The 25,536-nt window shown below is 41.6% G+C and overlaps 2 protein-coding genes across 5 annotated transcripts in view; one reads left to right on the plus strand and one right to left on the minus strand.

Moving 5' to 3' along the window:
* Positions 1-20,980, plus strand: part of LOC110834626 (uncharacterized) — a 106,057-nt gene extending 85,077 nt beyond the window's left edge. Inside the window, exons 2-6 of the mRNA XM_022074009.2 lie at positions 12,339-12,604; positions 13,955-15,819; positions 17,724-17,795; positions 18,358-18,570; positions 20,480-20,980. Of these exons, the coding sequence (XP_021929701.2) occupies positions 12,339-12,604; positions 13,955-15,819; positions 17,724-17,795; positions 18,358-18,570; positions 20,480-20,521 (2,458 nt within the window). The 3' untranslated portion in view covers positions 20,522-20,980. The remainder of the gene's footprint in view (positions 1-12,338; positions 12,605-13,954; positions 15,820-17,723; positions 17,796-18,357; positions 18,571-20,479) is intronic.
* LOC110834644 (serine/threonine-protein kinase S6KL-like) overlaps positions 1-25,536 on the minus strand; it is a 218,756-nt gene that overhangs the window by 140,112 nt on the left and 53,108 nt on the right. The window contains exons 9-11 of one of the 4 annotated variants that reach the window (XM_022074043.2): positions 24,941-25,147; positions 24,301-24,431; positions 24,012-24,123 (exon numbers count right to left, since the gene is read on the minus strand). The exons of 2 other annotated variants lie outside the window; for them this stretch is intronic. In XM_022074043.2, coding sequence (XP_021929735.1) covers positions 24,318-24,431; positions 24,941-25,147 — 321 coding nt within the window. In that variant the 3' untranslated portion in view covers positions 24,012-24,123; positions 24,301-24,317. Of the gene's footprint in view, positions 1-22,120; positions 24,124-24,300; positions 24,432-24,940; positions 25,148-25,536 lie in introns of those variants that run through there. One more of the 4 variants, XM_022074033.2, reaches the window with a different exon arrangement.

Below are 25,536 nucleotides of genomic sequence, written 5' to 3' on the forward strand. Positions count from 1 at the left end.
CACACAGTGTATTTATGGGTTTCAGCGATTATTTCCCTGAACACATCAACTGCACATCTTTGTAATCGAGACGCGATGTTTCCTTTGAGGGAGGGACTGAATTTTTAAATATTATTTAGGCCAATTTCGTGCTTCAGCGGATAGATTAGAAATCATTATTGGGAGATGGTGTGCATTTGTCTGTCCGTCTCACATACGTAAGTTCTTATCACAGACTGTTTGCATAATGACGCTGCCAGTGAACGATAAAGAAATAGTATAAGATGCGATATTTGTTCACTGATGCCACCAGAAATTAATTGAACGCGCTTTCCTCAGGCAGCAGATGACTTATATCACTCGGAACGTTAATTTTATGCACTGTCGCACACTGCTCTTTCATTTAAAGCTTCAAAAACCACCTCAATTCGCCGGTGCCACGGTAAATGTGTAGAAGTCAAACAATTACAATCTAAATATGATTGCTACTTTACAGTCTATATTTTATATTACCTATAAGGTAGCAAAGCTTTCTCTTCAGTTTAACTCCATGCGTTAATTGTGTAGTCATATTTCTATATTTTTTTAAAAAATAAAATAAAATAAACATGATTTGTAAGAACTTTCCGAAAAATATTTTCTGTGGCCTGCACTTTTAGGACTATTTCCTCTTTATCCTGGCACCGGCAAATTAGTACTCTTCGTCAAACATAATGAGGTCAAATCAAGGAGGATAAGATAGGCGGGACACGTAGCACGACTGGGGTGTTGAGACATGTATACACAAATGAAGGAAGTTACCGCTTGGAAGACCTTGGCGTAAATGGGAGGATAATATTTGTATTAAAACCGATGCAAAGAAAATTGGGAGTGGAATGGACTCATCTGGCTCAACATAGGGTACAGTCGCGTGCTGTTCTGAACACGGTAATGAACTTTTGGGTTACACAAGGGAGGGAATAATGTTTTTGAGCAGCTGAGCGACTCTCAGCTTCGCAAGAGGAACAGTGGTGGTGGTGCGTGGTCGTTACATCCGCTGTGGTGCACCTAAGACGGCGACCTCGTAATCAGTGCTCTGCTAATTTCCTACGTTGACCTTTATAACTGACCAATCAATTAAAACACCGATACACGTGCCTCCTGTCGATAAGTAGCCTACTAAACTGTCGCCTGGGTTGTTGCAACGTGTAGTCGGATATAAATTTATCAGCGTTTCTCCCTTCATCAAGGCGATTATGATGGCAGTAAGCACCTCTGAAACATCGACAAACTTCAGCTGGTCTCACGGACCAACAACACAGAAAACAGCCATATTCATACTTGCTGTCATGAAAACTTCAACTCTCATATGATCTTGCTTCCCCAAGTTTCCGATTTCAAGTATTACAGAATATGTGAGACTGCCCTTCGCTGTTTTATCTAATTACGTCGTCAGTACCTCAGAATATACTATTATACGTCTAGGGAGATTAATGACCAATGAATTGGAAAGGATGAGGAAGGAAGCGGCAGTGGAATTTGCATGGAGGGACTGAGGAAAACCATAAAAGACCTCGGTGAAGACAGCCGGTCTCAGCGCCGATATTTGAACCCGGGCCCTACAGAATACGAAACAGGAGTGCTTACAACATGGCTGCGACGTTCGGCTTGGTGCTTAGATACTGACCACACTTTATCTTTTGCTCGAGGTATTCCGGGAAAAGGGAACTGTGAAATAAAAAATCAGAAGATTTTTTGGCAAGGGGTTGGTCCATGTGACACTGAACTCCGGTCGTTTTCCCCGGTAGATTGCAAAGCCACCTTCAGGACCGCACGAAGGAACTGCTTTGTTGGAAACTAGTTACAGAATAGAATCAAGATACACGGAGATCGATTTGCTGTCGACAGCATCTTGTGGCTGAATCTGCTATCCTGCACATGCTGCAGCTGCTAGCGAAACCTTCACCTAGTTGGAAAACTTTGATACTCCATACCTATTCTTCTTTGTAATCGGGATGTATCGGGTTAGGATCTTTACCCGGAAGCATGCTATACACGCTGAAAGTTGTTCGCGGTTTCTCTCCAAGCAATTCTGCGATAAAATCCGAATATAAGGCAATCGCACATCATCCCACATTCTTCTAAATTAATCCTGTCATTTCTCAGTCCAGTCTGATAATAAAGCGTTGTGAATAAACCAAGAAAGAATCTTTAATGTAGGCCAGCCTCTCTGGAGGAATTATTTGTTCAACTTTCTTTTGTTGAAAATGATTAAAAATTACACCATCAGTATTCTTTGGGCAGTTGGTATACAACCGAACTGCGCCGTCTTGGATGCAATGAAGGCGAGCCCGAATGGTCTGAGACGAACAAGAGGAAGCAAGAACAGGCGAGTCCTTGGACTACAGACGTATAATACAGCTAGCCAAGGCTTCTTCAAAAAGTAAACAGCGTTTTCATACGTATTAGACTTATGTAATGAATTTTAAAGCGTCTTAACATTAATATTCAAATGTTAAAAAACTAGATATTTTGTTTGGAAGTACTATTCACTTCAGCTGTGCACACGTTTAAATATATTTTTCTTTCAATTTTCCTTTGAAAGCTCGTTCTGTCTGTCTCTCTTTTTCAGTAAAAGTCGCGAGCAACACGCAAACCGACAAATCATAGCCCAACTTATATCCTTGAAAAATTATTTATGGCAACGTTTGTCAGAAATGGCTAACACTTGTAATCTTACAATTACTTTTGAATTAATTTTGTGACAATTATTTATGTCTTTAAAAACAACTGAATTAATTAAGCACAGTGTCACGTAGACTAGTATAGGGTAGTGCAGAATGGTCTGATTCACGCCTCGGCCGTCTTACGTTCTGTCAACATGTCTGCAATTTACCTGACAATTTTTTAAGCCGTTCCTTTGCAAGCAGTAGCTTGCGTTGTGCTTCGTTTTTGTTTTGTGGTCGGACTCCTGAAGTTATAGGCTACTCTCAACAGCGACCGACGAAACCTCACATGTGCAGTCTGTTCTCCTTTCGTCATTCTTTGTCACAGCCCGCATATTAAAACATAAAACAGCACCATAAAGTGCAGACATATTACCACACGGAACTGTAGAAATAACTTTTCACAAATGCCTACTGTAAGGTTCAACCTGTGACCTATAATGAGACCGACGAGTAGAGTGCTGAACTGTGCCATCAGGATGATGGAGGCAGCAGACACCTCTGAAAAGTCCGTAAAAGTCTGCCAGACTACACGGCGCAATATCCCAGACGACAGTTATATTCAAACTACGCCAGTAGTGTTTTAAAATAAGCTAAGCTAACAAATGCAGGTATAAAATACATTCAGTTACGAAACCGCAAGACACCGCTGACATACTATCTCAGTCAGAATACGTACATTATGCTGGAATATCTTTTGGGGTTATACCAAGGACTCCAGTCACAAGATCAACCACATGAATGAATTGCACAAGCGGATAATACGAAAAACACGCCCGGCGTGCTGGAAACGAGAGAGAGAGGGAGGGTGGGCACTGCAGCTGGCGCGAATTTCCAGTCGCTACACGTCTGAGAGCCAAATTAAATTATTTTGAGCTATCGTAGAAAAGTCTATGGGTCTTTGCTTCAAAACAGGGATAAGATTGGCGAGAAAAATTGTTTAACAGCGATGAAGCACTCGCATTTGTTATCGACGTTGGTCTTCTGGGTTGTAACACCGTGTGGACTTGAATGTAGACACAGAAGTTTCTGGGGAATACACTGCCCCTAACTTCTACGTTGTTCCTCTTTCTGAGCCAGCTCAATCCAATTCATATCTCCACAACTAGTTTTCTTTTTACGTATTTTAATGCTATCATACCACCTACGCCTTGTTTTGTTTCAAACAAACAAACAAACAAAAAAAGTGAGCGAGACTAAACGACGGAAATTTGGCAACGCAACTCGGTGACGTTCATCTGCAACCTTCGGCTGGGTTCCGAAGGCCATTCCGTTTGTTCTCACGTCGACTGTTTCTCGTTCGACCTTCGTGAACGACCGAGTTACATGGCAAACAAGAGGCCGGCAGTGGTGCTTGTTGGTTCGAATCCCAGCTAATGTACGGATATGTGGCTGCGGTTTCTTGTCGCGGAACACCCTGGTACTCACCACCATAGCCGTGCCAGCGAGAGCACTCTACCGGGGGGTCTGTCATCCACCCCACTCCGAAAAGGACGAAACACTTTCCTGAACAATTACCGAACTCAGCTGCTCCTGGCATAGTTTCTGAACGTTTTAGGTGAAAATTAATGAAATTATTACAGTAAGTAACTCGAGCACCCAAGTTAGGAGACCGAGGCAAATATGGGAAGAATCTAAAACGCATCTCAGAGAAAAGTATTTGGATCGAATTGGACTGAATTAATTGATTCTGGATAAGATCCAGTGGCTGGCTTTCGTGATAGCGATCACAAGCGTTTGACGACATTGTTTAAAAGACAAAATAGGCGATCGACTTAAATATTTGGCTGATTTTTGTTACTTAACCTTATTAATATTTGAAGACGATTACTGTCGTCATTACAGAAGTCTGTTAGTCAACGCTAACTAACTAACTAGATGGCTTACCGAACCCGAAGGTTCATCACCGAATTAACCAAAGCCCTCCACCAGACCCTGTCCTGGGCCAACAAAATCCAGTTTCCTTCAACTCCTATCTCCCATAGATCCCACCTGAGATTATCCTCCCATCTACGTCTAGGTCTTCCCAGCGTTCTCTTCCCTTCAGGTTTCCCAACCAGTACCCGGTGCACACATCTTGTCCCATCCGTGCGCGCTACATGCCCAGCCCATCTCATTCTTCTCGACTTAATCACCCTGACAACGCTATGACACAAATTTGTCAATGTGTAGTCTGCTAATTCGCCGGAACGTCATAATTTGAGAGATTATTCTGTACAGTTTAATATTAAAATTGATCCCACAGTGTCATTATATTGCTTGACTAAAAACCTTTCAAAAATCTTGAAGAAGACGATATAATTTATGTTGGAGCTGAGGGGAAAATGTTAGAATGTGAACTAGACTGAACTGGCTCGAGTGTAACAGTGGCGGGGTATGGGAACAGCAGTGGCGAACCTTCGATTTTTCCTGCCAGACGGCTGGCTGGTCGATTAGTTATACTATGAATCCTTTTTAACTGACTTTTGATCAGATCCAATGGATGCTTTTGTGGTAAATGGTTCGGGGTTCCTTTATGGCGCGGAATGGAAGACTGCATCTCCCCATGTTCTGTGATGTCGCTGCGTGGAGGGAGATGGTTCTCCCGTCACTGAGCGACGCTCCATTTTCCAATCCAGCTCAGCTTTCGCTCTGCGACTCGCACAAAGTGAGTGACGTTGCCCCAACCGCGATGGGTCATCGACCCTGGACCGTATCCCCCCCCCCCCCACACACACTCCTGTCGGCAGAGACTAGACGCAGTTTAGTGTGTGGGGGTCTGACTGAAACAAAGCATCGGGATACGAACCAGGAGAGATGTTCAAGGAGGGAAGAGGCTAAGAAGACCTCTAGCTGAGAAACATCGAGGCACAAAATACTGTGGTGAAAGAAGAGAGAGAGAGAGAGGGGGGGACAGAGCGAGAAAGACACTACAGAGGCTCCGAAATTCAGAACGACACACACTCATGGCTTTTGCTGACGACCTCCAAGACAGAGACAGAGAAACCGTGACATGCGCAGAAAGAAGCCACGGAGTTTCGAGAGAATGTTCACCCCGAGAGGAGAGTTACCATTGGCTGAGCTAATAAAGGCATTTCAGAACGTTAGAGGACATTGGGGTCACACACACAAAGATTTCGCGACTATAGGCGAACTGCTATTGGTTGGCCGGGTCTCCACATGACCTTTCTACAGCAGACGAGAGAGAGAGAGTTAGTTGCTTTTTATTCTTATTACTATTTTGCCGAATCGTTGTGAGGTATGTGTGAGGGGAGCACTAAGCAAAATCTCCATGCTTCGTCTCTGCCGTTCCACGTGTGAATCATTATAATTTGTGACGTTTTGCAAAGGAACAAGCGTCATCCAGTTTCCTGGAAGCTTTCTCGGAAGAGATCAACACTTCACACGGGAACAGCGCGCCGGTTTCATCGATCGCTCCTACCCTGGCGTCGGGACTCCGGTCAGTCGCGAACCACGACTCTCAGTGTGAAGTGAAATGGTTATGGGCGGTGATACGGTGATGCATTCAAGCCGGCTTGCACGTGTTAGTTGTGTTCTTATATTCGCTTTGGTTTATCTCAAGGTAAGATTACGAAAGGTGTGAAAATATTAATGCAGCGTGTGGTGTGTTTTGGATCGCATTTCAGTCTGCAGTCTGGTATCGCAGACTGACGGCAACCTAACCTAAAAATGTATGACTGTGAAAGGCCAGTGACATAAATACATTCCGCTAGCAGTACACTGCTGGCTCCATCATAAGGGTAATCATCGCTAACTTCCACGCGACGCAATATCCCAGAAGGCCGCCACTTTAATCGAAATTACGTTTCTCATCACATAGTTACGAACCAATTTATTTACGAGATAATTACTACTAGGTTTTCTGACGCCAATCTTTCTTACAAAAAGACGCACCATCCCGGGCATTAGAACGGACGGGGGAGTTTGAACACCCTAATCCTGCCTCCGTTTCATTATATAGGTCGTCAGATAATGGCCATAACATGGTTAAATAAATAAGGATGGGCGGGGAATGTAGCGAGCATGGGGGTAATGAGAAATGGCACAACATTTTGTTTGAAAGCCTGAAAGGTAGCGGCCAATTTGAATACTTGGGCGTGGATGGGAGTACAATATTAAAATGGATAATAAGGAAACTGTTTCTGAGGAAGTGGATTCATCTAGCTGAGGATGGGTCGGGTACCATAAAATGCGGGAAATTTCTTGATTAGGTGAGCATTCTATTGTTTCTCAAGAAGGTCTGCACTCCATGGAGTGTCTGAAGAAAGGAATGGAATATACGTGTTCAGCCTCATCACCAAGTGACATGATTGAAGTTACGAGAATGGAAGTGATTTAGAAAGTGAGGGGTTCGTATTCAAAGGATATTTGTCAGCTGTAAAAGTAATTCGTGAATCTGTGTCATGCAATCAAAATATGCTTCTCCCCTTTTGTAAGCACGAGATATGAACGCGTATAAGGACGAAGAACCATTAACTGCAGGTAAAAGATCGGTTTCGCCCTCCCTCAGAAAAAACCTATTAAAAGCCTGTAATTTAGTTTTTTTTCTTCATAATTCCCCCCCAAATTAAGTCCCCCAGACACTGTAAGCCTAATCACGAAGTAACTACTGGACTCAATCACAACACGACTGTCCCATAAACGCGATCACTCTGACGTGCTGGTGCATATTGTTTTTCATTTCGGGAAGTGTTTTAAAAATAATCACTCGTACATTTTATGATACCGCCTTGTACGTTTGCACCTTCGTCACGGAATCAACATATGGAAAGCGATTTACAATTTGATGACGCACGAATGCATCAATATTTAATTCATCAAATATATCATGTCTCGGAATTGTTTTATTTCCAGCACAAACATTCATTCATAATGAGCTGGGACAGCTCAGTCAATTCACTGACAAGCCGACGGGCTGGATAACCGACGTTCGATTCCCGGCTTTTCTGTTTGCCCGGCTACCTCTCGAGCAGGTACTAGGGCTTTTTATTTGGTATGAAAGCGGCCGGGGCGTGAAGCTATACCTTCACTCCTCATGACATGGTGCAAATTAAGCATCAGGTTTGGATATATTGGACCAATATAAAAGTACATAATTTCTGGACTTTTTAATGCTGTTCAAGGAGATAATCCCTGGATTTGAGGTTATCACGGCGGTCAGTCAAAAGATGGCTGTCTTCTGGGTTGTAAGGCCGTGTAATCTGGCAGACGTTCTGAGGTCCTTGCTGCCTACATCATGAGGGCGAAGAGTGGACATCGCCCTGATGATGGAGGCAGCAGGGACCTCTGAAACCTTGGTAAACGCCTGCCAGATTACACGGCGCTAGAACCCTGAGGGCAGCCATCTTCGAGATAATCCCTCTTTACAGTGAGAATCTTTTGAAACCCATAAATACAAAATGCATAGTTGTACTGACTGTTACAGAAGGCGGTTACCATTGGGTTCTGATGAGTTACGAAAACAATTGCTACAATGTGGATCAGGTCGCTATGGTTACAGTTCACCAAATTTTGGTCGCATGACAGTCTCACCTCTAGATTATTTGGATTTGTTTTTGTCGTGTCATTTGCACCGACTCCCTGTTCACCTCGAGATATGAACCAAGGGACATAAGATATTGCGGTTTGTTTCGCCACAGGAAGTGCGCCTTGCAAAATGCTCTTTCGCCAATCACTACTAAGCTGCTTGGATTCAGGGAAAGGACGAGTTATTAACCGATAAGGCAGGTGATGTAGTTACCTGCTATTCTGTAAAGAATTTTGTACTTGGTTGTTTCACGAATCAGTTGTAGGAGTTGCGTGCAGTGGAATAAAATTGGAAAAGGTTAAATAAGATATTGAATAATCGGAAAACATGGTAGAGGAAGCGGTCTTGCATATTTCAAGAGAAAGGACATACGTTTAGCAGAACTCCAAAAAACAAACAAACTCAAGGAAATACTTATGATTTAAAGTTTCCTCGTTCGATGTTCGAGCTATGTCAAAATGTCTGTACTTTATAATGTATAAAAACAATCCTGCTGTGCCGCCACTGAAAACACGTCTAGAAATCGTCGCAAACAACTGCTGCCAACCTGCACTGACATCATTTTACCCAAACGACTGTGTACAGTCGTATGTTGGTATGCGTGGCTCAGTATATCTGTTTTCTGCCGATACGAATGGAGTAATCGGGCGTTCACGTCCGCGTATGTGTGGAATGGGTTTCGCGTGCTTAATTCCACTCGGTTTGTGTCGGCAGAAACATGCGAGTGGCCTAAATCTTCATGTTCTCCCCACCATTTCTGGGCATTCATACAAACCGTAACTGAACGACCTTCAGCATGTCATTTCAGTATGTGTCATGCGTTTGATCTAGGCAGCGTGGTCCAACTGGCGGCCCACATCCAGCTAACTTATTTTATTTATTCCGAAGGATCTGGGAAAAATCATGACTCCTATCTCGTCTGCTCCTTAACGTACAAGTGCCACATATGCTACTGACTTTTTCATGTAAAAATTATGACAGATACAAGTTGTTGCAGAAGCAAATTAAAAATAACGCCTAACTCTATGCTAATTCGTACACATTTAAATAACATTTATATATGAGCATATACAATGCAATTTGTCATTTGTAAATAAGTGTTGTTAGAGATAACGAAAATTGGCACTTCGTTTTCAAAAATAGTGCCAAGGTTTCTTGGCCCTTGGGTAGAGCACCCTGAGTCAAGGGATGACGATATTTTCCTGGTATTGCCCATAGAGTTCTCTTTCATAATTATATAACCGCAACAAGTCTTTACCGAAAGCAAACTTGGGGCCCCTTAACTCGTTGTCTTGGTATTTATTTTGCTCGAATACGAAATGTTTGCAGTAAGGATGTGGCCCCTTTCTATGGTGGGCCCGAGAAAAATTACGTAAACTTCAATCAAGATAGTCGGTCTCGTGGCCTAGATTCCAATCGAAGACCCCCGAATACGAAGCTAACCACTACATCGCGACACGAGGTCTATTATTAACTAACACATTTCAAATTAATCAGCTAGGAAATTTCTTGAAGACTATAAGACATGAATTATTTCATTTGAATTCTAATGGTCTATTGCAAAACTCTGACAGGCCTGTTCGTAACTCGTTCATGTCTGATTATCCTGTGACAGTGCCTTGTAAAATACCACGAAACGTGAATGACTGGCAATGTCTTTCTGGAACGTCATTTAAATTCTCTGAGAAACTGGCCTACGCTACAGCAGAAGCAAGTGTCTAGGAGTCGCAGCAGCTACAACCAGTAGACTACACCCTCTACAATCCGTCATCGCACCTCTCACTTCATCCACTATTTCAGTCGCCTGCATCAAGTTACAGTGGATGGATTTTGTGAGCATTATTACGTTACGAAACGTGGGCATAATCCAGTGTGGTGTGAATTTGCAAAGTGAATAAAGAAATGTATATTCAGAGGTAAGATACCAGGGAAGGGCGAGAAAGGACCGAGATGAGGGCGGGATTGGAAAGAAATACGATACAGAATTAATGCAGAAACGAAGGGAAAAGGAATGGCGATAATACGAGCAAATTAAAATATTGGGGAATAAACATGAGATAAGTGAGAGGAGAGTACAACGAAAGGGGACAAAGGAAAGGAACAGATGACGAAGGGTTTCGATTTGAAATAAATTATTCCCCGGGCTTCTAGACTGATTTTTAATACCGTGCTCCCATCATTCGTTCCGATTATTAGGCCCGGATCAAAAGTTCAGATTACAAAATTTTCCTGGAAACATACAGGATGTTTATAATTGTGTATTAACCTAATAACTAGGCGAAGAATATGGCTGTATTCTGTGTTGGCGCGCCGTATAGTCTGGTAGAGTTTACCGACGTTTCGGAGTTGCTTGCTGCCTCCGTCATCAGGACGATGAGTAAGCACCTCTGAGACGATGGTAAATTTTACCAGACTAGACGTCGCTACAACACCAATATGAAAGGGTGGGAGAGAGTGGATTGGATTCATGTGGCTCAGGATGACAACACGCTAATGGGCCATCTATTTCCGTAAATGGCGGGGAATTTCTTGACTAGCGGAGCTTAGTAGCAGCTTCTCAAGGACTCTGGTCCATGGAGTTTGTCAGTCAGCGGCAGTTCTACCCAGCGCAGCTGAGGTGGGTGTAACTAAATACTCACTTCCGGTTCAAGGACTGTTACGTTCTTTTAAAGTGACTAGTACGAGTCAGGAGTTGTTGTTGGGGGGGGGGGGGGGGTGATGGTCATCATACAATTTGGAGTTGGAAGGGTCTGCGTGGTTCATATCCTTACCGAGAATTAACTGCACCGCCTGTTTACCTTTGTTACTGTAAAGCTACAAAAGTTAGGTTAGGTTTCATTTTACTGACACTATAAAACAGCAAACTCATTCAAAACTGAAGAGGAGGGTTTCTGAACGAGAAAACTTCGTTTGTAGGCGTGTTCGTAACCACGCGAAGTGCGTATCAAACCCCCCCCCCCCCACCCCAAATCAGTCCGCACGCCTGAAACATCTGGAGAATGGATTTTGATTAAATCTGATATTGGAGAATTTTGCTAATAACTGTCGAAGCCATTTCAATTTTATTTAGATCGGACAGGTTTGAAGGCAACTTTACAAAGGAGCATAAATACACAATTCTGTCACCATAAGCCATCACAAGGGACAAGAAATGCTCTAAGCGAGCCTTACTGTTCTGTTCCCTTCCGGTTTTCCAACCAAAATGCGAGCTGTCCTAAACACCTACACGTTATCACAACCCAGAAGTTAACAATAAGACGTAAATCTCAACGAGAGACAAGCAATATCGTCGTACAACTTCCTTTGCGTGGCCATATATGCATATTTTAGCTCAGTTATGCATACCTATACAAGTATCAAGACCATTAATCATCTGTATGGCGCATTTTAAGGTTCAGACGGCTTACAAAATATTTCGCATGGGCGCAATGCGGCGCGGGACATTGGACAACCCTGCCGTGCGCAACTGACCTATAACGTATAGAAATAGAGGAGCTGATGTCACCCGGGGCTTTAGGCAGGGCAGAGTATAAGTGTTTTTCTTATATCCTGACATCAAAGAGGTTAGATTACAAGAAACGATTCCATGATATCGTGTTCAAATCTTGCCGGAGGACGGACCAGTCCAACATCTGTTATTTCCCTCAACTCACTGCAATCTCGGAGATAATTAAAAAATTATAGCCTTGTACTATAACTTCATGAATTTACATTACCTAAGTAAGACCCTACGTTTCACAGCCACACAGCATAACTTATTTTATATGTATTAATTTCAGTGTAGTTTTCAAACTAAACATTAATATGCATTTTTAGTGCTTGTACATAAAATCCTCAAAGACTAACCACAGAGCAATCCCTAGAGGGGTGTGGCCTGGGACGAAGCAGTTGATGGAGGCCCTTCCCTGAGATTTTCACAAGCAGGAAGAAAGAAACTTTAACATGCTTTATGTTACCCTTTTTACTTATTGGATGCTTAAAGTGTCATAATGTCAGCACACCAGGTGACCTCACTACTTGTCCATCCTTAATGACGACCCGAACAGTCCATTAGACGAAAACCTTTTGACAACAACAGCAATAATGTCTAAAACAGAGTCTAACAGTCACTCCTATGTGTGTTGCAGCCTCAACAGAATGCATGTCATGGAGGAAGAGGGTAGCAAATCATCTGCAACCCTGGACAACCTGCCGAAGACCAATGGATCCCCCACACCATGCCAGAACCCAGTTTCAACACTGGATGGTGAGAAAAAAGGTGAATGTGGCGAAGAGAATGTGGTTACAGTCACTAACAAGGATGAGGACTGTATGAAAACCCCCAATTATGAACTGCTAGAGACCACAAGAACTGTGGCAGCGGAAGAAGAGGCTATCCACAAACTTAAAGAGAGTACGTACAGAACTTTAATTTCTTGTTGCCTGAAAAATAATGTTTTTGTGGCTTCCATTATGGAATCTTCACCACATTTGATAACTTAAAGAGGTCTGGCACAAAGGCAATAAATGAATTCACATAAACATGAGTCCAGAAAGACTCCTTTCTGAATTACAGCATATTTTTCTTTTCAAAAATTTTCAGACAATAGCATCATATTCTTATTGCCCCTTGAATGCATTTGCAAATGCTCAAAATGCCTGTTTCAAAGTTGCTGCTGTGAGAAACTTTTGTGGTAGAGGGACCTGGTTTCCTTATTGTCGTCATTTGCAAACCTGTAAAAGAGATGATGTCTGTCATTTCGTGGAATCGATAAACACTTGTATCCACTAGACACTCATGCCAATTCATCCGCTTTTGGTACCCCCGCCTGGCATCGCTACGAGTGCAGAGGGGAAGCGATGGAAGCATGGTACTGTGTGCAAAATTTCAGAAAGGAAAAGAGAGCTGAACTCAGAGAGGAGGCTTTTCTGGACCCATGATCCGTCAAGTGTTTCCATTGTTTTCGTGTGCAGAACTTCCCCTTACATGAACCACTTTACCGCCTGGAACATCATACATGCATCATATGTTCAAATCCAATACGAGAGGTTCTTAAAATGTTGGTATGAACAGTTTTAAAATTTTATCAAAGATTCATGATTCCCCACCATTGGATATGGCTGTAAAAATGTATTGAAATCATAACCTCAACAATAACTTCAATCATATTAAGAGACTTCAATATGGTTAACACATCATAAAGGAAAAGTGGACTCTGCTGAAGGCTACAATCAACACATTCAGTTATGTTCTGTTATGTTTTTAACTGCTACCATCTAGTGGCATCAACTAAAAGAAACTACCGTCATTATAATTAGTCACCCGAAAACTTACTATATCTGAGACAACAGACAATATCAAACAACCTGATAATCAAAAGAATCTATAATTTATAAAAATGTATAAATTAAAGGTACCATATTCTGAGGCATCATGCTTCGGACCGGCGATACGGAATGCGCGCTGGTTCGAGTCTCGGGGGAGAAGAAATTTTCTCATGAGCTTTTGACCGGTGTATGGGACCGGTGCCAACCCAGCATCGTGAGGAAATTGGGGAGCTACAATGAGTAGCGTAATCCGGTCATGGAAACTAGCAATGGCTGGGTGTTCGTCGTGCTGAACACACGTCACCCTATATCTGGTTGGATGATCGTTCACCTCTGCTTAGGCATGTGAACGTGAGGCCAGCAGTCAAGCTAGTCGGCTTTGGCTCTCTGGAGCTGTTACGCCACAGATTTATTTTTTTATATGCTTTAATTGCAGGTACAGATGTGGAGGATAAATGTGTTTCTACTGAAGTCAAACAGACTCACACCGCTGAGCAGGATGAGAAGGGAGATGAGGCATCGGGTGATGATGTTCCCGAAGGAGAAAAGGTTCCCCCAGAAAATGTCAATCCTAGCACCAAGATAACTGCAGAGCATAATAACAAGCCACAGCAAGATGACATATGCAGTCTCCCACCATCCCCTGAAGAGGAAGATGAAAACAGTGCTACCAGTAGCCCAGAGAGTCAAGGCGCGGTGTCAAAGAGGAGTCAGAAAATGAGGAGAAAGCAGATAAGTAGTGATAGTGACAGTGACACTCCAACCATAGTGAAGAAGCTCAGGCTGTCCAGCAGGGAATATGAAGAACGTGAACACGTGGTAAACGAGTATGTGGACAGTGCTTCTAGGACAGGTCTTGAGGAAATCCAGAAGTACACAGAGAAACTGCAGCAGGAGATCCATACACTGAGTGCACTCGCTCGTGCCAAGGAGCACGAGTGGAACAACATAATTCGTCTCAAGAAAGTGAAAGAGGAAATGTACGTCCGTCTGCAGCGAAAGAGACAAGTTATTCTCCTCACAATGGGCAGTGTAAGCAAGCCCAGTGACATACTAGATTGGGACCTCTCATCTGATGCAAGGTATGGCGAATGTAGTGTTAGTATTGATGAGATGCCTTCTAGTAGGGATCCTGCCAGCTTGAAAGGCACTCCAACTAAAATGAATTCCAAAGAGCAAAATACAGTGTCACAGTTCAGCTTGCAACCTCCAACAGGTGGTGTGTCTCTTTTAAAAAGCAACCAAAACCAGTTACCACTTATGATGGTGCCTATTGTATCTTCTGGTCCAGGAGGCCTCTCAGCATCTCTGTCAACATCTTCGGTTCCCTCCCAGTCCACTGGTCCAAGTACTTCTTCAATTAAAGTTCCTGACTTGGGCAATAGAGATAAATCTGGTGGACGGGTACACCGCCCAATATTACCAAAGCCTACTACTGCTGTTGTGGTATCCTCAGGAAACAGTGGCACCAACAGCAGTAACAACAATGGACAGAATCCTGTTATAGGTGAAGGTCGGCAGGGACCTATCCTGGATGTCAGGTCCATCATAGCCGATTATCGTTCTAGACATCCAGAAACTGTTCCTCGCCGCGGCCGCAGGCTCAAGAGTTCTCTCTCCCCAACTCAAAACTCTCAGCAACTGGCAGACAATCTAGTATCTTCTACCAGGGTCACTGGTGGAGGAGGAATTTTTAGCATGGCTTCTCTTGCCCTCGGCTCTGGCTCCCAAATGCGCACGGGCCTAGTGGGTTCTACATCTGAAATGGGAGACATAAGTTTCCTCCTGAATGCCGTGGGAGAAGTTGCTAGGCAGGATACGTCTCGTCCGTCCAGTGCCGATTCATCTCGGAGTGGAGCCCCCTCTCATACGACTCCCGAGCCAGGAGGCAACACAAACTCTGGAGGTTCGAGTGGGGGGATCAGTTTTAAGGATGTGTTGGTGCAGTTTGCAAAGTTAAGCCAAACGGAACAGCGGCATGAGCCAATGCCAGCCGCTACAACTGCTAGCAAACCCCCGCCATACCCTGAGGTGACGCTCCATCCTGTGTTGGCACCACACTCACCACCACATCAGTCTCCTTCATCATCGCTGCTACATGGAATCCTCACAAAATCTAACAATGCAGCACAGCACAGGGGAGACACGAGCATCAGTGCGCGGCCAACAACCTTCTCTCCAACATTAGCAAGGTTGCTCACTGCCCCAGAAAGGTTGCCCACTGTTGCCAACACTAATGCCACAAACTTTCATGGCGGAGCAGCACATGTCTCCATAAGTGACCTGCTGTCAACATCAAAGGTAAGTTGGTATGTCAGGATCATAATTATCAATTACAGCATTTCAGCATAAAATTCTACCTTTGACTTTACTCTAAGCTGGTTCAGTCCAGTTCCCATCATCACAACCTGATTCTTCAGATCCATTTCATTAATATAACCTTTAGGGTACACAGCGCTAAAAAAATGTATGGAACTGGGTTGCAATGCCATGTGGACCCATAGAAACAATGGTGACTATGATATGGAACTGCTGTTCAACTTCAAATTCATACCACGAACCTCCAAACAACCCTCACAGAATGTTCATGCATGCCATACTTCATTTGTTGCAAAATAATGTGAAATTTATCACCCATTGTTTGCACAAAAGAGGATCAAATCACCATTAACATGGTTCTGTTGTCCATAATACTAGTACCAGATTACTAATACATTACTGCAGTGAGGACAAAAACGAATATGAGTTCTCGATTTTAAATGTATAAACCTTGTTGTGCACCGAGATTGTCATGACACAACGCTTTTAAACAAGTCACGTTCCACACGTGGTGTAAGTTGAGATCGCTTTTCAGAGTGTTGACCGCGCTAAGATGGTTAACATGATCGCTAAGGATGATTATTTACACTACCGATTCATATCATAGGCCAGTGTACTTACTTTCGGTATATATCCGGCTCCAAAGCGTTGTGGGATCCGATGCAAAGCAGCATATACGGGGCTTCCAAACAGTATTATATAACTGAAAATAAGTTCGTAATTAAAAGCACAAGCCTAAATATTTATACGGGCCCACGCTGTATTGTAATTACACAATAAACACTCCACTAACGCGACACAGAAGCACCAAACACTGAAAGAACGCTACTTCAATAAAATGCCGATCACGTGCAGGTTCGGGAAGCGATCTATGAATAGTAAATGTCAACAAGAAGTAATTACGTCTGTGAGATAAAGTATAAACAGAAAAGTAATGACATTCGTCTCAGAAATATGAAAATCAAAGCAAGATAACTTAAAATACACGTATTTTATCATTAGAATTTCATGATCGCACTTTGTTCGATGTTCGAATATATCGATAATTAAAATATTTTTCGTTACGCACCTGACGCGATGTTTAATGGTCATTATTAAAAAACCTTGTAAATACAAAGAAACGTGCGCAATATAAAATGTGTATATTTTAAAGGGTACATTTTTGTTTGGAGCACATTTTGATGTAACTAGTATTCAGTGGACAGTATATATAATTAATTTACGTTCAATGGTTAACATTTCCCAATCTTCCCCCACCCCACCCCAATCGGACTTGATCCTAAGCCATCTTCAGACTCAATGTCGTGGAAACCTCAAACATGCCTTATATTCTCAACCTATTTCCCAAGGCCTATAATATGAACTGAATCATCCATACAGTTTAATAAAGATTGTGATACTAAATTCTGTTCATCCATGGTATACTTACATGGTGGGGAAAGTAAAGTACTTTCTCCATAGTGTAGAGATGGACTCAGTAGACCTAACCCCATTTGCACAGTAAGCCTATAAATATGGATCTGAAATAAAGTATTTTTCTGTAACATATGTTAATAAGTACCAACATGACTGTGATTTCAACCTTTGAGGTTATGTTCACCAGTTGGATGTTTCATGACCTGTTTGTTTAAGAGTATGCCCAAATTAAATTACATTAAATCTGCGGAAAGAAGCTACTTTGATGGTTTAGGCATAGAACATTGGAATACGGATTAATGTAATGTAGATGAGATTCATTCAGTTAAAGATATTGCCCAGCGGCTGACTTTTGTTCTTGGTCTGTTACTTTAATGCTTTCCAAGAGTAAAAACTGCAGGACCATATCAATTGTTTCATTTGATGTGTTTAATTAAGAAGCAACCTGAATTATGTGCATTTCTTTCCAGACAAGAAATGAAATCACCATTACACCTGTGGCTGCCCAGCCAGTTAAAGCCAAAGAAGAAGTAGTGCTTGTGGTAAGGTTAAAGCCCTCTATTTTATATTAATTTTTCTATGAAACTAATTAATGGGTTATTAAAATAGGGGATTTAAAGCTCCATGCTACAGAGCTACTAGCTGGGAATTAACTCTGTGGTAAACATTTTCATTTTTGCTAGTGCGACATAAGGGCAGCTGGGCTATGCATAAACGCTGATGCATGGTCAGTCGTTATTTTAACCTTGCCCGCCAGGATTATTTCAGCGTCATTTATGTTAATGCAAGTAAGATGTCTTGCACGTGAAAATGTATTTTGAATCACTTTATACTGTGATGGCATTACACGGAAATTTAATTCAGGACACTTAATATATTTTAACAACTTTCTCAGAAATTCTCACTCCAGGCATATTAGAAAGAACGTCCATTTGAGAAAATGTAGAAAGTGTGAAGTTTATTTTAATGATAACTACTCAGTTACGACTAATACGGAAAATAATGCCACGGGCTTGTAAATTCTCCAGAAGTGGACTACATGAACACCATGACTGGCTGTATATCGTCTTGTGAGAACTTCATTTCTTGCCATTAACATTTCAGGAGGAAGAACAAGAGGATAGTGCTGACCGTTTGGTGATCGACGAGTCCGCCGGAGATGGCGATGGCGGGAGAAGTCGAGGAGAGAACGAGGATGATCAGGGCACAGAGATGGCAGCTGAAGATGTGCCAGAATGTCAGGGCTGCCACCAGAGAGCTGCTCAGTTTGTGTGCGCCGGATGCGGAAACCAGTGGTACTGCAGCCGTGACTGTCAGGTGGGCATTGTCCCTTGTGAAACTGCTCGGTGATAAGACATCAAGAGCTAATGATTATTAACTCACTTGTACTACAATCTGAAGATTCTATATGACTAACATAAAATGTGCCAGCAGATCTTATCCTGAGTCGTGTTACTCCAAAGCACATCGGCATAATATATTTCCTTAAGATATATTATAGTTTATCATTGTTTTTCCAAGAAATTTTCATGTTTATCCATTCATTTGATAATGTAGGACTAATGGTATATGGTCACTAGTTTCCTCTGTATTCTGATCTAATTCTAAACTAGGATGACCTCTTCAATTTAGAGAATTTCTTCAAGAGTAAGAGGCATGAAGTAATATGTTGCTATTTACAAAGTTTAAGGGAACTGGCACATTGTATAGTCTAATTGAAATTCCAAGAAATGTAATTCAGTGCTGTTGACAATAAAATGAAGACTGAAGCAGATGTTTTGTTACCAGATGCATCTTGCAGAAAAAGTGGGAGTCTCTCAAACTGTAATATATATGAAGATTTCTGTCTTCTGGGTTGTTGCGCTGTGTAGTCTGGTCGATGTTAACCAACGTTTCAGAGGTCATACTGCCTCCGTCATCAGGGCGATGAATGAATGACCTCTGAAACGTTGGTTAACATCGACCAGACTACACAGCGCAACAACCCAGAAGACAGAAATCTCATACTCGCCGCTGTGAAAACCTCAAATCTTACATGTAATATATCTCTAACACTACATCACCCTGCTGAACATTTTCAGATATATTTTTTAAAGAAATGTATTTATGGTAGTCTATGTTAGTAGCATTTTAAATTTAACACAGTACCAGATATTTTTTTACAAGAAAAATACTGCCATTTGAAAATAAATATTATCATGTAACCCCATAAAGATATGTATTCAGTGTCTTCTGCATATTAAGACTGGTAATTTGCAAATAGATGCAGCAAAGTTCATAAATAATTGACATCTATGCAATTATTATCCCTACTTTAAAAGCAATTAAGAACATAACTGTACGCTATCAGTATGTCGAATGCCCTAAAGATCTGTTGGCGTAGTGCGCCCATAAGTTTGATCGGAACTGGTGAAATGTTCAAACGGAGTGGCACATAAAATAAAATGGCTGCGATGCCTAGTAATCTATACTAGCAGACACTATAAAGTAAAGGCCGTATAATTTAGTGGTCCAATCCTGCGCATAATTTCTAATAATACAGAGTCCCAGCGTATTAAATTTGTCGCACATCGCACTATTACTTTGTCTGTTTTTGTATTATATGAAAAATCTTTTGTGTAAAATTTGTAGACTGTTTCTGTACTGAATTTTGTGTATTAACCCTGTTGCACAGCCACTGTTTTGATATTATTACTGGTAAAAAATTAAAATATATAAAGTTGGTGTACGCTTATTAGCGTTATGTTTATATCAACTTCTGTTAAGATCTGCCAACCGATTCAAAAGTTGTAAGGGAAGGAAATGACGACACACAAAATTTAATAAATATTGCACAGTGCTCCAATGACAAAAGGTTGACAAACTCAGACATGGTCCATACACATCTGAGAACAAGAGTGAAGCTTCTGAAATCAGAAACTAGAACCACAATGATGTTACACTGACCTGATAATTTTGATACTGAACCAATTATTAAACAATCGGAGACTATCTAATCCCTTGAAGATTTCTGTCTTCTGGGTTGTTGCGCTGCGTAGTCTGGTCAATGTTGACCAACGTTTCAGAGGTCATACTGCCTCCGTCATCAGGGCGATGAATGAAACGTTGGTTAACATCTACCAGACTACACAGCGCAACAACCCAGAAGACAGAAATCTTCATACTCACTGCTGTGAAAACCTCAAATCTTACATATCTAATCCCTTGTTTTACTTTTGTCCCGCAGGTGTCGGCATGGGATGAGCACTCTGAGGTGTGTTCAGGTTGATCTCAAGTGAGAGAAGATTAACTTCAAACTTTGTGCCAAGTCAGAGGGACATTTATACCTTCCAACCCAAAGTTCAAATCTCTACCACCTGTTCAGTATATAAAGCTGATACATATCTTCCGAATTACTTCGCGTGGTCATTGTCTGTTTTGTCTAGCATTTTTTTCCATTATTTCATTAAAACAAATCCTTGTATATTTTTATTGCCAAATGATGCATTTCTTTTATGGCCGGGTCAGTATAAAAAAAACTTTGTTACCAGAATGATTATGGGTATAAGTCGATGTGAAAACGTTATAAGATTGCTTAAGTTAATTAGAAACTGTGCTGTGATATTAATGTTGTTGCTGAATTCTGTGTTTGCTACAAGAGAATGTCTTGTCAGATGGCTCTGAAAGAGTTATCTATTTCTTTCTTGTACCACAAGTATTGTAACATTAAAAATACGAGGAAATGTAATGTCAAACTAATTTTGTCATTCCTGATTCTCCTTACTATATTTAAGATGTATAATTTTCATCAGGTTACTTGATTTGATAGACTGATTGGTTGGGGGTTGGTCGCAAGGCTAACAACCTTACACCGTAAAATGGAAGATGTTTCAAAACCTCGATCAAAGCCTCGGACGGACAGACCTAACGGAGGACCGAATTTAAGAGGAGAATTGAGGAGGCCATGGACCGAATACGGACCAGAGAGCCATAGAAGAAGAAGAAGAAGAATTTCACTGGAACATACACTGCTGTAATAATTGTCTTGACATGGTTGGCAGCCTTTTGCAAGTAGATGTGAAGGACATTTTGACTGATTTGCCACTGTAAATTTGAAATTCCAAAAATCATGAAGCTACCCTTGCAAGCCACCCTACTCTCAACAAATATCTTTTTGGTTTTACATAGACATATCTGATTGTTTAATAAAATCAGATTATTAGACTTGAATTTATTGTCAGTGTGTCCAAAATAGGTCATACTTTACACAACCTATTGTCACAGTCCTCTCATTGAACCACATTGTGAAGTAGACAAATTTGGATATTTGCTCAAAATGTCGTGCTTCAATATGCACTCTTCACTCAATTTCTTTCTTTGATTCTCAGTGTCTGTCTCCACTTCATCCTTCCATCTTCCTTACGGAATGTCTGCAATTTATTTTGATTCTTCTTCTTCTATGGCCCTCTGGTCTGTATTCGGTCCATGGCCTCCTCAATTCTCCTCTTCCATTCGGTCCTCCGTTATGTCCGTCTGTCGAGGCTATGATCGAGGTTTCGAAACATCTTCGTTTTTACGGTGCAAGGTTGTTAGCCTTGCGACTAACCCCCAACCTGGAGGACCAGGGTACCTGTCTTAGTCTGACCTCTCCCCCGAGGGAGGCCCTACTAGTAGCTCTTGGGGGTCACTGACGTACTCAAGCCCCACCACCGCGACAAGGTGCGGGTACAATGCAATAATGCTCATTACTTTAATAATTAATAAAATCAACTTTACTTAATTTATTCATATTAATGAGCAATATTGAGTTATTTCTATTGAGACAAATCAAAGATAAGGATGACATTTAGGGTTCTGTGGTAGACGAGGAAGATTCACTACCAAGGAGTTGGGATGTTGGTTGATGTGTTTATTTCAAATATGTACCTCATAAGTTAATAGAAACATTTCTGTATGAGAATTAGCTGTAATAAAACACAAATTTAATACTTCAATAAACACATCTGTCCTCATAAATAAAAAATATACATATTAATACTTGGTATTCATACAATTTGTCATTTTACCAGGTATCCAGCGAATACCATTTGAGATTCTTACGGTGATGAAGATGTCTTGGTCTTCTGGATAGTAACGCCATGTGAGCTTGTGGGTTGATACCAATATTCAGAGAACATATTGCATCAACTCCAAAGATGGATGCAGTATGTTCCTCTGAAGCGCCGGTATCTACCTACAAGTCCGCACAATGTTACAACCCAGAAAACCATCATCTTAAGAATGAATATAACTTTAATCATGGTTAAAAACTCCTCCACATTACAAATAATAATGTCAAGTACTACTGTGAGGACATGTCTAAAAATGAGAATATATATATGTAATTTTTTCTTTGGTAAATAAATGGACACAAGAAAGTTTGAGCATTGTACTTTACACTAATAATCTTGCGTCATTCATAAAGCAACGAAATGAACGGTCGAGTGACGAACACGTGCGTGAAAGGTGCTTAAAACGTGTGTATGTACCAGCGTTTAACAAATGGTAAAGGTAAAGAAAGTTTCTGATGGAATTACTTTTTTGTGGGGCAGTAGTACACAATGGAATGTCACGCCAGTACCGTTCTTCATAACACAAAAATAACAACACTACTTTAGCGTTACTAAAAATAAGGAAACTATGAAGGTGCAGCAAAGCTGGCGAGTTTCACACGTGGAATTCAACATTACTTTTTCACAATCTAAAGCTCTTATGCTTTGCCCCCCAAAAAACTCTCAAGTATTGTCCCACTCTTTGTGTCACTGCAAACTATCTCTTTTCTTCCTAAACAAAAAGCTACGCTCTTTAGACTGGTTAAAAAAAAAATCAATAAGTGTCATTATAATGCCTTTTTAATGAAGTGGCCACTTTTCAAGTCACTCGATATGGAGGTAAAACTACTGACTGTTACATTCTTTTAAACACCCACCTTCAGCAATTCCAACATGACGGATATTATATCTGAGATGCAAGAACCTGAAAATGCTACGATAATAAATCTCAATTATTACGTCAGTCTTCTCATCAGCTACAGTTGTAACATCATTATCAGATTCATATAATTCTATGAACACAGTCTCCATGCTGAAGTATCTTAGACTGGAATAAAGACTGCTCTGCGACAATTTCCATAAACATCACACGACATGAAATAATTTATCCACGATCCCATGCGAATGTCCAATTCCATAATGCACCTGGAATTGCCCCTTCATTATAAATTAATTCAAACCGAGGATGCAATGGTCTACATATTTATCCCCACGTTACAAAATGATTTATTTAAGTAAAGTAAAGTTTGTCAGACTACGTGCTTGGGGTGAGTGGAGGTATAGCTCCTCTCTTCTTTGACCTCGACACTAGATGGGGGTGAGTGGTCAGCATCACGCCCCGGCCAGCTTTACCCCCGGGAAAGGACCCCGGTACCCATTGTAGAGGAGGCTGGGTGGGCCCCAGAGCCGGTCTGGACGCAGAGGCTAGAGGAAAAATCCTCTGCCCCGGTCGGGGATCGAACCCCGGTCGTCCAGCCCGTAGCTAGTCACTATACTGACTGAGCTACACCGGCTAATAATTTATTTGAGTAAAATATCGTAATATTTCTGTGTGGTCCTTCATAATACATACTAAGACTTGTTCTTTGGTCTGCAGTTTTATAGCTTGATACTGTCATAACAGCAACTACTTAAGTGAATTTTGTTGAACTGCGTGGTTCAAGGTTTTGTCGTTTGGGAGGGAAGTTTGTTCCACGACATCGCAGTCAAAGTCTGAAAATGTCACTGCTGTATTGCCTGAAGTTACAGAGAACCGAGGCCCATTCGGAAAGTACGACTCACGAATGCGACGCGGGGAAAACTGTAAAGAAGAGAACATCATAATTACAATCATCTAATTTTGGACAAATACACATTGGTCCATAAAAATTATAGTTTGGAAGAAAGGTACCTTATCCATTCAGATGTTTCCTTCCGCAGACAAAGTGATATCAAAGTTACATAAATTTAATTTTTAAGAATTATGAAATATTCTTACACAAAATGTCTGCTACTTCATAGTCCTTTCATCAAAATGCTCATACATTTCATGCCTGTAGGGTTCGTGATCTTGACAGCAATTTTTCGTAAGAGGTTTGAGGTCCTCATGGCGGTAAAGATGTCACTGGGCTAAAGACAGAGACAGGATGTTCCTCTGAAACCTTTCCTTCTCCCTACAAGTCTAAATGGCATTACTACCCAGAAGACAAACCAATTATTTTTTAGAACACCGACATCTCATATTTGAGACGGATAAACTCTGGCTTCACACTGAGAAGACCCATACTAAAAACCCATTTTTTCTTAAGGTACAGTAAATTTGTATATTTAGTAGATTATAGTGTGTAAATTCAAATTAAATTTCCAATCTCCCATCAGGGCTTGCAAAATTAAGTCCATTTGAGACTGCAGAGCCAAGGAAAGAGAACAGCCTGGCTGAGAGTCGAACCGAGATCCTGTTCAGTCAAGTAATGATGCTCAGACGGTGAATTCAAGGAAGGCACGATGAACTGGGTATGTGAGAACAATAAATACGTACAAAATATTAGCTGAGGGAAATGCAGCTGCTTGGAATATGGCAGGAGATGGGAGAATAATATTAAAATGGATGTGGACAACCCTGGGAGCTGAGGCCGTACCTTTTTCGCTCGGGCGTCGGCAAAGCTGAAGTCCTTGAAGAAGGCGATGCCTTGTAGGGCGAGTAGACTGCGCAGGCGCGACTGCGGGTCCGGCTCCAGCAGCCGCTGCAGGAGGCCCTTTGCCGCCGGGCTGAAGCTGCAATCAACGGGCAACGAACCGGGGACCTTCTGATCCGACACTGCTATCCCTACTGCGGCCAACGGGAACTGCACAGACGTGCAATGATTAGGGGAATTGAGACATTCACAGAACGAGGAATTTCTTCACAGGGAAAATCTGTTGGATAAATTGGAAGACTGAGAAGGAGATGAGACGATAAAAATGGATCGAGGGAAATTTATCGACTGTAAGCTGGAGTGAACTGGCTCAAGGAAAGGTCAAAAAGCTAATTATTTTGGTGAAGATCTTCAGACACAGTAGAAAGACAATCCTTAAGAAAAATTGCATTCAGTGTTTTGAGTAATGTTCTTTCTGTGCTTAAGTTACACACATTCTTGACCTCGACTTTATATCGAGATGAGAGATAAGCTCCGACCGCTTTTGTTCCGGGGAAAGAGCGTTCTGGTTCTCGTTAGAGCTCCTGCCGGGAACCAAA

Source organism: Zootermopsis nevadensis, unplaced genomic scaffold (assembly GCF_977971745.1).
Source record: "Zootermopsis nevadensis isolate Lab colony 2312 unplaced genomic scaffold, Znev_1.0 Znev_ptg000015l, whole genome shotgun sequence".
Classification (NCBI taxonomy): Eukaryota; Metazoa; Arthropoda; class Insecta; order Blattodea; family Termopsidae; genus Zootermopsis; species Zootermopsis nevadensis.